Here is a 12,375-nt window from a genome sequence, read left to right on the forward strand (position 1 = left end):
TCCCTCCGATATGTAGAGCTACAGCTACATTATAGCGGAGTGACATTCTATATGGGGCTAATGTTAGTCCAACTCAAGTGTGAGTTGGACCCACATCCAAGTCCAACCCACACTCACCAGATCATAAAAAGGTTATGGCCTATTAACTAAAATGTTGGTATTGATAAATCAACAACATGATAAATCAACATTCTAATGGCCATGTTTTCCACTGTTCTGGAATTGCTGCTACAACCTCGTGGAATGCTGATTTCTCCCCAAAACTCTCTAAATAGCTCATTCCACAGTTTTTATTGATTTATTTTCCTTTGACTTAGTGTTTTCCCCCCTAATAAAGTAGTTTTTATTTGTTTTCTCATGCCCCCCATGTAAAGCACTAAGCACATTTGAGTATTCATATAGACTACCTGCACTTGTTTATCTGTTGGTCTTGGTTAACTATAGCCTACCACCTTGATAAAAAAAAACATAAACAAAAATACAATGTTTTATTGCTTAAGCTTATGTAGTCACTATATATTGATTCACTAATCGAGTCCCAGCCCTAATATATATATATATATAATGTATATACTGTATATATAATCTCGGGTACTATATATATTTTTTCGCACAGACAGTAGTAGTAGTAGGCCACCCAGCCTGGCGAAGAGCTGCACTCTTTTGCATTCATGTTAATTAGGGCTGTGCGATATGATGATATATCGTATGGACGATAGAAAATGTCTATCGTGAAAAATTTGCTCTATCGCTTATATCGTCATGTCGCAAAACAAGTGTTACGGCAGTGTTTTACGTCACAGCGCCCAGCCACGCTGCTATTCTATGCTGTTATTAGCTGACGAGATTTCATGTTGGGTCAATTTGATAAAGCCACGCAGTTTTCCTTCTAACTGCAGTCCTGCTGTGTGTCTTCTAGTTTTATTGTTCCAAATAAATCTTTCCATCTGAAAAGTCATTAATTCAGCAACGGCTTCCAACAACACCACAAGACGCTAACTGAAGTTGTGATCATCATGTTAAAAGAAAGAAAAGAAAAACATCCACTCGACAAATGCACATCTGGGCATGCAGAGTTGACGAAGCGTTGTCTCTCACTTTATCGCCTGTTAAACATCATTAAGCTTCCCCATGTCCTAAAGGTTAACAAACTACACTACAACAGAAAGTGTAACATATCGTGATTTTGCATATTGTAATTGGCATACATTTTCTATATTTTGCTTTGGTACTCTGCCTTAAAAAAAATCACACCTGTGTGAACTGAGTGGTGCAACTCCGTGTGGGGGTCCCCAGGGGGTCCCCGGAACTTCCAGACTCACAGGAACGCGCCCAGGGTGTCAGCCCAGTTCCGGCGAGCCGCCCCGTGTCCGTAACGGTCGAGAAATGACAGAGGGGGAATTAGCAGACATCTCCCTCTCTCTCTCTCCATCTCCCCCTCTCTCTCTCTGTAATTTGCAGGAAACAGTGCAACACTATCTCTCTCTCTCTCTGTTTCTAGCACAACAGCGCCACTTTTGCCCCTACTGGTACTCTAAACATAGGGACACGTGTACACGTGGACATAGGGGCATTGCTGTTCCATGGAGTGGTTGCACCACTCAAAAAAAGGCTGGGCCGTGGCTCAGCGGTCCCGGCACGGTAGTCCAGTCTGGCCGTGTGCCGTGGGTTCGACTCCTGATCCCGATGGCCTTTACTGTATGTCACCTCCCCATCTCTCTCCCCATTTCCTGTCGGCCTACTGTCTGTCCCTCCTATCAAATAGAGGCGAAAGTTACGTCTATTTCTTGGATAGAAAATCGGTATCGGAAAAAATATGCCATATCGTGAGTATATCGTTATCGTGATTTCAAATGTTCTATATCGTGATGAGATTTTTTCAGCCCTAATGTTAATTATTTTTGGACATTCAAATACAAAAGCAAATGTTGCTTGCTATCACACAAATGTTTGGCGGCCCCCTGTATTAAGGACCCCCTGGTTTAAACTGCCTCCCCCTGGCCAGCCGGGGCGCCTGATGGAGGGGAAAGGAACTGGTTGGAATAACGTGTTCCTTCCTCCAAGCGCTACGTCCAACCAGGGAAACTCCCCCCTGTCAGGTGTAAAGGAGCAACTTGGACACTCAGGCATGAAGGAAGCATGAGTTCAAGTCCGTTGCTCTCCCCTTGTCCCCCATATATGGGGACTAGGTTGGTGGAGGGTGTGTAGAGCCCAGGATCACATTAGATGATTGACACAGGGGTGAAAAATGAGTTACAAAATCGTGGGATAAAAAGAAATATATAAAAAAAAAAAAAAGACCCCTGGTTTAAATTAGGCCTGGGCTATTACGTAACTGAAGTGTTGCAGAGAACTGACATTTAACGCTCTGAGCGAGCTGTGTTGTAATAAACATGGAACAATATGTTCCTTGACACGAAACATGCTTGATAATCAAACCAATATATTCAGTTAGGTTAGCCTACACTTTGGTAATGTTTTGTTTAAATAAAATTAAGTCTCACAATTTTGAGAAATGTGACACTGAGGTGTAATTACAGTACTGACCAAAATCAATAGTATTTCCAAACAAGCCTTTTTAGATTAATCAGGTTATGTTTAATTTGTCTGTTTAGGTTTTCAATTCGAATATACAGTAGGTTCGAATTTAGACTGCATACTCTTACTTTCTTATTCTCATATTCGCTCGATATATCTCTCCCACCTTATTTCGTTCTCGGTTCCCATCTCCCACTATTTTCCCAGCTTTGTCTTTAACCTTGACCTCTCTTCCTGTCTTCCTCTTGTGTGTGTGTGTGTGTGTGTGTGTGTGTGTGTGTGTGTGTGTGTGTCATTGATTAATGTTGTTGCTCATGGTCTCATGGCTGAACACTAATACTAGGATGAACAAACCCATCTATCAAATCTCCGTCAATGTATTTTCTGCAGCTAAGCTCCAGATACAGTACATCATTTGATTATCTTTTGTGCTGCACTACGATTTGGTGAGGTTATGCATACCGTATACCCATGCACGAAGATTGTATCATTGCAATACTCTATTATTTCCACTTCTGGTTAGTAGTGAAGGGGCAATCATGAAAGGTGTGCCTGCCAACATCACAGAATAAACTCTGTGCCTCTCTTTCTTTCTTCCATTCTCCAGGGCTTTCTGAATGCAGTGTTTGAAAGGCTAAAGCAGTTCCTGGAATGCTGTGAGTATCACTTTTCTCTGCATTGTGTCAGATCATATCAGATCAGGGCTCTAGCTAACATGATTTGCATCCAGCCGTGAGCTGATATGCATCTGACTCTTAGCAATACTGTCAGTAATCTCAAAACTGAATTTTATCTGAGCAAGATCCATCTGTCTCCTTGTTGAAATTTGAGAGATGCTATTCCCTGAATTTTTGAATTATTATTTCGCACAGTCAGGTTGCATCAGCTGTATGCTGTGGCTTATATAGCTACCAAACCTTGGCCGCAAATTAGTTTTGTTTTAGGATATTTGTCAATACATTCTCACAAATGTGCACTTTGCATTTAACCCATCCTAATTATTAGTAGGGCTGTGTACTGTTTCAATACAATTGTGATATCGTAAGCGTACAGTATGTCTATTGCATCGTGACCAGTGAGTTACAGTATGTGAGAACAGGAGGCGGCATACAAAATGACAGCCCATTCATCTCAATAGAACTTGCTCACCCAGCGCAAAACACCACTAGGGGACACCCTCCTTCCGGGTATTTGTCACATACTTGTTTTTAGTGTCCCAAAGTATCCCAAAGTCACAAACTGCTGTATGTGGAGTTAGCCTGTCAGAGTCGAGCCATGAACAAGCCTGCTAATGTGCACAAGCACTCTTGGGGAGGGGGCGTCTCACGATGCATTTCCATATGCGGAACTGGAGATGAGAAAATATTAATAACAAAGTTTTAAACTACCGTAGTTGTCAATTGAGCAACTACATTTTTGGACTAAAATGTATTCATGAGTTTCAGATGTAGTCCTACATCTGCCATGTTGGGGACCAGGTGTTGCAAACAAATGAATTAGTTCTACGCCAATCAGACTGTTCAGACAAATTAAAACACCTGTGTTCGTCCCCAACATGCCAGATGTAATTGTGTGAGCATAACTTTTATCACAGCAGTTATTGAATGAAGGATTAGTCTCAGACCAATCTGCGAACCCATTGACGTGAGTCAACAGTCTGTCTCGAGTACTGCAAACCAAGACGGCAGCGTCCGACTGAGGCAGAAATATAATGACTGATATTAGGTGCCACTATCACTCCCAATATGTATTCTGCTGAAGGCGGGGGAGATGGGGTCAGGGTCCTGTTGATATTTTGTGTCGAGAGGAAGGCAGCTCTCAGGCGAGCAAGGGAGAAATATCAGCTCCCCGTTAGCCAGATAAGGTCAGATAAATAACCTACCGTCTTTTGGATCTGGTCTTTGTCTGTTCTGAAGTCTGGCTTGTCCAGGGAAATGATAGTCCTCCGATAGAGGTCGCCTCTTTGTCAGTCTATCATCAGATTGTTGAGAGAAGAGAAGTGGCTATGTATGTACCATTCAGACATGAATACCATCTGATTTGTAACATTTGCAGATCATTTATGCCTTGATTTAGGTAGAGGTGCTTGTTTACTCCCTGTATTTATTCTCTTTCTTCTTTCTCGTGTGCCTCTCTCACTCTAGTCTCAGGCAGCTCACTCTCTCACTAAGTAATTGCTGTGTTTGATGACATCAGTGACATAACAAGCAGTAAAGCCAATGCCCCCCTGTCTCTCTACCCAGGCTCACAGCCTTGTCACTCATAACAATCCAGTTCTATTTGACTGTGCCTCAAAGCTCTGTGCAGGTCTGATTGGTGACTGTGTAGATCACAAGGTGCTTGTCAACCTTGATCTGTAGCGCCCCCAGTAACTTTGATTACTTTACACAGCATCTGTTTAGATTACAACTTGACAGCTAGTAGACCTCTTGGTGCGTGCACACACACACACACACACACATACACACACACACACACGCACACGCACACGCACACACGCGCGCACACGCACGCATGCACACGCACGCGCACACAGACACAGACACAGACACGCACGCACACACACGCACACACACACACACACATTGCCTTAGGCATGGTTTGATGATCTTTTTGGCAGATAACATTGTAGTGAGAGGAGGGAACAGGTTGAAGAGAAAGGTGGACATATGCACTGGAGAGAAGAGGAATGAAAGTCAGCAGGAGTAAGACGATGGGCCTCATTTATCAATGTGGTGTGTAGACCACGTTGGCGCATGGCGAGATCTCCACAATTGGGGGTGGGCAGCGAGGCAGGGGGAATCTCTTTCTTAATGGCTTTCCACACGTTGTTAGGTATAGGTCATATTCCGGTTCTTCAATCGTGTTGGGGTGTTTACTTAAAGGCTGTGTGATGTCGGAGCGGACTAGTGGCCACTACTCCCACCATGTCGGAGAGGCCCGACCCAAAGCAGCATGTCATCCTGAGTATCTAACCTACGTCATCCCATGTTAAAAGCCCCTTGGAATTGCACTATTTTTGCGTCTTCATAATTATTCATTGTCTGTCCTGATGAAGGTCTAATCGACCAAAACGTTGACCAATAAAGAGCAACATTTTTGGCAAGTTTCTGACGGTGTGCGGGACCCTTTCTTTGTTTTTCAAAGATAACCTTTTTAAGCGTCTTCATAATGAAATAAATAAATGACCAATGACATGTCTGCTATACATTTTTTCGTATCGATACGGAAACAGAGCTTGTACGGGCTTGAGGCTGTGTCCATCGCAACCAGGCTGTTTCAGCCAGCGGACTCATGGCGGATCAGCTTGCCCATGATGAATGCTGTTCTCCGGGTGTAACTAGTGACATTACTCGGTGTCTTATGGAGTTTATTTTGTATTCCGTATCTCACCTCTCTATTCTTGTGTTTGTATGGCTCGAACAACAGTGACATTACATTCGATTAATAGTGGACAGGACAGGTAGAGGTAGACTATTAGAATATATACATGTTTTTCATTTAAAAAAAAGTGCCGTTATTCATCAATGAAAATCAAAATAAAGTGTTTAAAAAAAGTGCCGTGCAGCATTGCAGACTGCAGTGACAGCCTAATCGCGACGGTCGGTACAATGTACCATGATGACGATTATCGCAAACTGTTACTGTTTTATTGACGTGACATCATGATCCAAGCGGGGAGGATTGTGTGCAGTAGGCTACTGTCAGTCTGTCACCCCCGCGGCCGGTTGTGTGTTGAAGGGTGATCAACGAACGCTGATCAGCGCGGCCATAGTGAATTGATCAGTGTGGAAGAGGAAGTAATATAGCAGACGTTTGTTTGTATGGATGGATTGATTATAGTTTTCCACTGTCTCAGAATGAGATAATTCCGAGCAGAATAATTCATACATGTTATGGATGATAAATTCTTGTTGCATCAAACTCGAGGCTATATTACTTTTATGCACAAAGTTATTCTGCCTGTTTTAATTTTTTTCAATTAATTCGGCAATGTGTCACAATGTTATGCTCCGTTTGATTCATTGAAGGCATTCACACCTGTTTATTTGTTACCCCGAAATTATGAGCAGTTCATTTGAATTATGCATATTTCCTTTAAATTAATTGATTATAGAATAGTCCTATGAAATGAGTTTGATATGTTAATTGATTATAGAATAGTCCTATGAAATGAGTTTGATATGCTTAAATTCTATCTTTTATTTCCCCATCTTTGATCAATACTCAATTTATTGATTGAATTCTGGATTCATTCATGATTGATTCCAGTCTGATGATTTATTATTTCTTTTTGCCAAACTTTAAGATGAATTAAATTTCTGTTCTTTTTTGTGCAGCACACATCTACAACTTCAATAAATACACCACACTGTGGTTAAACTTGTCTCTCCGCCTCCTCTTTATTTGGTCAGCCTGACATGTGACCATTGCCTGCTCACTCTTCTTAGTCACTTACATCTGAACTATAATCAAAGACAATCTTTCAGTGACACTGAAAAAAATTCAGGAGGTGATAAGATCAGAAATGAATATATTAGATGATTAAGGCAGATGGTAAGACAGTAAGGTTAGATGTAAGACAAGTATCTTGCTCAGGGACACCTGGACACATTGCTGTGGTCGGGAATCGAACCTAGGACCTTTAGTTTCCCCGGCGGCAAATCTCAGGGTGGCTGAAAGTTAACCACATGACAGTTGATCCTCGGCCCAATGATCTGTTTTTATGACTGCATTCTTCTTTTATTGTTGCACTTTCTTGCATGAAGAAAAGTATTCTTCATGCTTTTGGTTATTCCCCCTGGGATTGGGGCTGGGGGGATGTTGCAGTGATAAAGTAGAACAGTCCAGAGCTTCAGGGAAATTCATACCACTGTATGAATGTCAATGCCAGAACTCCTTTCATCCCTGTATCTATCTCTCTCTCTCCTTTCCCTGTTCTGCCTGCTTATTGGAGTGAAAACGGTATCAATGGTCCAATCATCTACCAAATATATGGAGCTGGGCGATACGACTTCAAACCACTATCATACTTATTTCAAACTTTTGAAATCAATTATATATATATTATATATTATCAATTATTTAAAACATCTATTAGCATTATTTTGTGTTGATTCCTTGATATATAATAATTAAAAGAAAATTATACCCCCCAAAAAGCTGCTTCTCTATTCTGTTGAGATATAATTTTGTTGGTGAGTTGCCCAGCTCTACATGGGGCAACATAATTTTTACAGGTCTCCGGTGAGCAAAGCCTGTGTTGTTGTTAAAGTCAGTCATAAGATTGTTATTAGTAGAGGGAATCACTGTAATTTAATACTATAATCATGAAACTTTCATGATTTCACTTTTAAATCTGTCAAGAAACCATGTTATAAGGTGGTTTGTTTGTCTCGCAGGTCGACAGGTTGGTCCAGACAGCACATGCAGAGAGAAGCTGGAGAAGACAATCATACTGTACACTAAAGTGGTGAGTTTACAGGTAGCGGATGGAACGCTCTTGCACGAACGACTTCCTAGAAGACAAAATCAGAAGTGTCCCTGAGCTAGACTTAACCCCTAACTGCTAACCTGGGCACTGTATTAAGAGCACCCAGCTACTGCTAGTTAGGATGGGTGAATGTAGGGGACAAATTTCACGTACAGTATGCGCAAATAATACACAATGACAAATACCCCCAAAATAACAATAATACCTCTGACTGACACTACTCTGCCTCTCTCTCTCTTTTCTTTTTAAGATTAGTTTTTGGCTTTTCTGCCTTTATTGATAGATGACAGGAAAGAGGGAGAGAGAGACTGGGGGAGACATGCAGCAAAGGTTGTCATGAACGGGACTCGAACATGCAATGCGCTGTCAGGCCAGAGCCTATATGTGGCATGCGCCTGGAACACTAGGCCAGAGGGCGCCCTGCCTCTCTTACCTTTGCCACGGCACATTTCCCTGCCACCACTACTTGCTAACAGGTCTTCTCTCTCTCTCATCCCTCCATAGCTTTTGGACTTCTTGGAGTGCCACCCGTGCACGTTCATCCCTTTGATTCAGCGCTCCCTTGAATTTGCCGTCAGCTACGTGTTCACGCCGGCTGGGGAGGGTGTGACCTTTGAGCGTTTCATTGTCCAGTGCATGAACCTCATCAAGATGATCGTCAAGAACGATGCCTACAAACCTGCCAAGAGCATAGACGGTAGGACAGGAGGGATGGGATGCACAGAGTTGGCGGGTGAGGAATAATTGGGCTAACACATGGAAGTGTGGAATTGGGAATGACACGACAGACATAAGGACGATCTCGTATATGCAGTACAGAGATGATCATCAATAACCTCCATTAAGCTCTATTTATAATGCTATGCACGCTGGCGCCTCACCCTGAAAATAGCAGATCTACAAGCTCAAAACGCGACACTGGTGCACAACTGTATAAATTCAAAGGGGGATAGTGACTGTTGAGCCAACCATGCTCTAGTCTAGTGTTTGTGCGACAGCAGAAATCAGCATGCTACTATCACTTCAATGCCACTCATGTTTATTTCAAGCTGTCAGTTGGCCCCCAGTGCTTCATTAGCACAGCTCTCTGCCCTTTATTCTACCAACGAAACGGGGGTTGTCAGAGTAAGTAGTGACTCCCAGGCACTGGTGTACTTTTGCCCACATCCTGGCCACCACCACTGTTGAATCTCTTTTACTGTAGGTTTGCATAGTTTTTCTGCTTTTCAAGTGTGCTCGACTTTGGAGTGTAAGGTTACACAGCTAAAGGCAAAGTTAAAACTTGACACAGTAGTGTGCAGCACAGCATTCCCCTGACACCTTTAATAGAGCGAGGATGTCAGTCTACCTGAATGACGGCTATCTGTGTGTGCCTGGGACTACTGTGTGCGCACAGTGCCGTTAGCATTGTACCAATAATGATACAGGTAGTGGTGCACATGGAAAGACAAATGGAGGCATGGTGTTGAGATTAACGGTGGAAACTATTACTGCAAATGTGCTTATAACGAGCATGCTTACACCGGCCATGTTGTAACATATTAAATTAGGACATGCAAACCAAAATATACTCAACTTACAATACCATAACTACTGAACTCTGGCATTGTAATTAAAATGATTATGCAATTCATTGATCCAAAACTCTAGCTAGCTTCCATGACTAGGTTGTCGTGTTGGGATTGTATCACGTAATTACTAAGAAATGGGTTGTGTGTACATGGTTACAATGTATATGAAAATGAATAATTATCTGTTTAGGGCTGATTAACTGAAAATAACTATAACAAAATTTGATGCACTTTATTGTTCACAAGAGAAATGTATTTTGCTTTGGTCAGTACACACAAAATGATAAATACAAACAGGGTTCCTACACAAGTATGTATAAAAATATATAATATAAAAATATGTATGTTTACAGACTATATACCGTTTTCCTGGACGGACAGACGGACGGACGGGGATGGAGGGGGGAGGGGAGAGGTCCCTGGTCGGTAATTCCAGCACAAGCTGGAATCACCGACCAGGTAGGGACCACTACCCCCCCCCCCTCCCCCCTAGAGGGAATTAAGCTGGCACAGCCAGGATAGGTAAGGTATTATTATTATTTTTCTGAGTCTCTCTTTCTCCCCTGCCACCCCAGACAGTAAACCAGAGAGTCTCGAGGCTCACAAGATAAAGACAGCGTTCTTCACTCACCCTACACTGACTGAAATTGGCTGCCGGCTTGTCTCTCATTACTTCCTCCTCACAGAGGAAGAGCTGGCCATGTGGGAAGAGGATCCTGAGAGCTTTGGTATGAGCACGCAACAGACTACACACCACCAAAAACAACCACATACAGACAGTATGAGCACGCAACAGACTACACACCACCAAAAACAACCACATACAGACAGTATGAGCACGCAACAGACTACACACCACCAAAAACAACCACATACAGACCGTATGAGCACGCAACAGACTACACACCACCAAAAACAACCACATACAGACAGTATGAGCACGCAACAGACTACACACAACCAAAAACAACCACATACAGACAGACCTGTCCTTCTAAACTGGATGTTGTAATTGTTACCATATTTTCTGTAGGTCATTACTGGACCAAGCACATCAAAACTGGCATACAACTTTTTCTGTGGTGCACACACTCCAATAATTGGCCGTGTCTGGTCTCTATGTCTGTATATCTGTCTGTCTGTCTGTTTGGGGTACCAACAGGTGACAGTACAGTACAGTACAGTACAGTACAGTACAGTACAGTACAGTACAGTACAGTACAGTACACAGTGACTACAGGAGTTCAGTACAGTAGTACAGGAGTTCAGTACAGTAACTATAACAATAACAGTATAGTTGCACCGCTCAGTTCACATGGGTGTGATTCATTTTTTTAAAGATATTGCTCAGTGCCAGTGGTGGACAAAGTATTCATCCCTAGTACTTAATTGGGTCAAGGTATAGAGACCATAATACAGACAGACAGACAGCTCTTAAAAATTATTAAGTATTCAAAGTACATTTTGTTTGGATATCGATGCATTTCTTTAGATAATTTCAAGATCTTTTGACAGTTTTCTTTATATTCTTTAATCACCACTTTGCACCTCCTTTTCTTTTCATCTTTTATTCTGATTTTTCTCCGGCTCTGCTTCTCATAACCTCTCAATAAGTAGAGGCTGGTTTTATGACTCAACCTTTGCACCTGCATCTGATTAGATCCACTAAATGATCACTAATGGCCAACAGTAGAAGCACAGCACTTCATCATCCTGATGAAAGAGGCACGTTCATTTCTTATTGTCTCCACCAGGCCGAAGGCATGGGGGGAGAGTATGTTTTGCACTCCGTCCGTCTGTCCGTGTGTGTGTCCGTCCGTGTGTCCGTCCGTGTGTGTGTCCGTGAGCAGCTAATCTCGGCCATCGTTAACCCGGTCGATGCCAAATTTTGCACACACACTCCCTGGATGCCAACGATGAACCTCTGCCCAAACTTTCCAGAACGGCCTGTTATAGCGCCACCAGGAGGCCGCTTTGTGCAAAACAAGTTTTTGCACAGTACACCTACAGATTTTGTCCAAACATCGCGCAAATTGGTACACAGTCTCTCTAGAGCCATTCAACGAAACAGGTCTTTCAGATTTCTCAGACTCCATCCTGATTGGTTAAGATTGGCTTCCAAAGTTCACAGGAGTGCTCAGTTTCAAACAAAATGCTGCAAATCATGAACACATCGCGTGATTTCCGTGAAATTGTGCACGCACATTCCCACTAGGCCGAGGAAGAAATGCCACATAAACAATTTCAACTCGGCCTCAAGGTGGCGCTATAACTGGCCGAAAAGTGTTTTTACCTCTAACTGCACGGATCTGTGGATAACTTTGTATGCCAACTCCCTAGTTTACTTTTGTTGCCCTTTTATCCAACCACCAGATGAAGGCAAGCTGCAATGTCCTACATTCCTATCCTGGTGGAGACCTGTGCCCAGAAGGGCACTTTTTCTAGTCTTATTATTCTCTTTTATTGTTTTTATATTGATCCACTGCCTAATTTATCAAGTGAAATTACATTGGTCAAAACATGAAAAAACATTGCAAACAATGCCCCCTTTCTAGTATAATAGCGAAAAGCGTACTCTCCAGCATGTGTGTTGTTCATCTCAGCATGAATACCCTAGACCTTTTTATTTCATCTGTGTTCTATTGTAGCTCCACTTCTTACGGTTCACCGCCCTTCCACTCCTCGTATTGTTCACATTTCCCTGAAGTATTTGTGGAGCCAAAAGGGAGCCTTAGAGCTGGCCGAGCAAAACATGATATTGATACTGTGAAT

General features: G+C 42.5%; 1 protein-coding gene across 1 annotated transcript in view; it reads left to right on the forward strand.

The window, feature by feature from the left end:
* ipo11 (importin 11) overlaps nt 1-12,375 on the forward strand; it is a 196,512-nt gene that overhangs the window by 34,003 nt on the left and 150,134 nt on the right. The window contains exons 8-11 of the mRNA XM_083785031.1: nt 3,146-3,194; nt 7,941-8,011; nt 8,537-8,729; nt 10,179-10,331. Coding sequence (XP_083641157.1) covers nt 3,146-3,194; nt 7,941-8,011; nt 8,537-8,729; nt 10,179-10,331 — 466 coding nt within the window. The remainder of the gene's footprint in view (nt 1-3,145; nt 3,195-7,940; nt 8,012-8,536; nt 8,730-10,178; nt 10,332-12,375) is intronic.

Source organism: Protomyctophum parallelum (assembly GCF_964188405.1).
Source record: "Protomyctophum parallelum genome assembly, chromosome: 15".
Taxonomy (NCBI): Eukaryota; Metazoa; Chordata; class Actinopteri; order Myctophiformes; family Myctophidae; genus Protomyctophum; species Protomyctophum parallelum.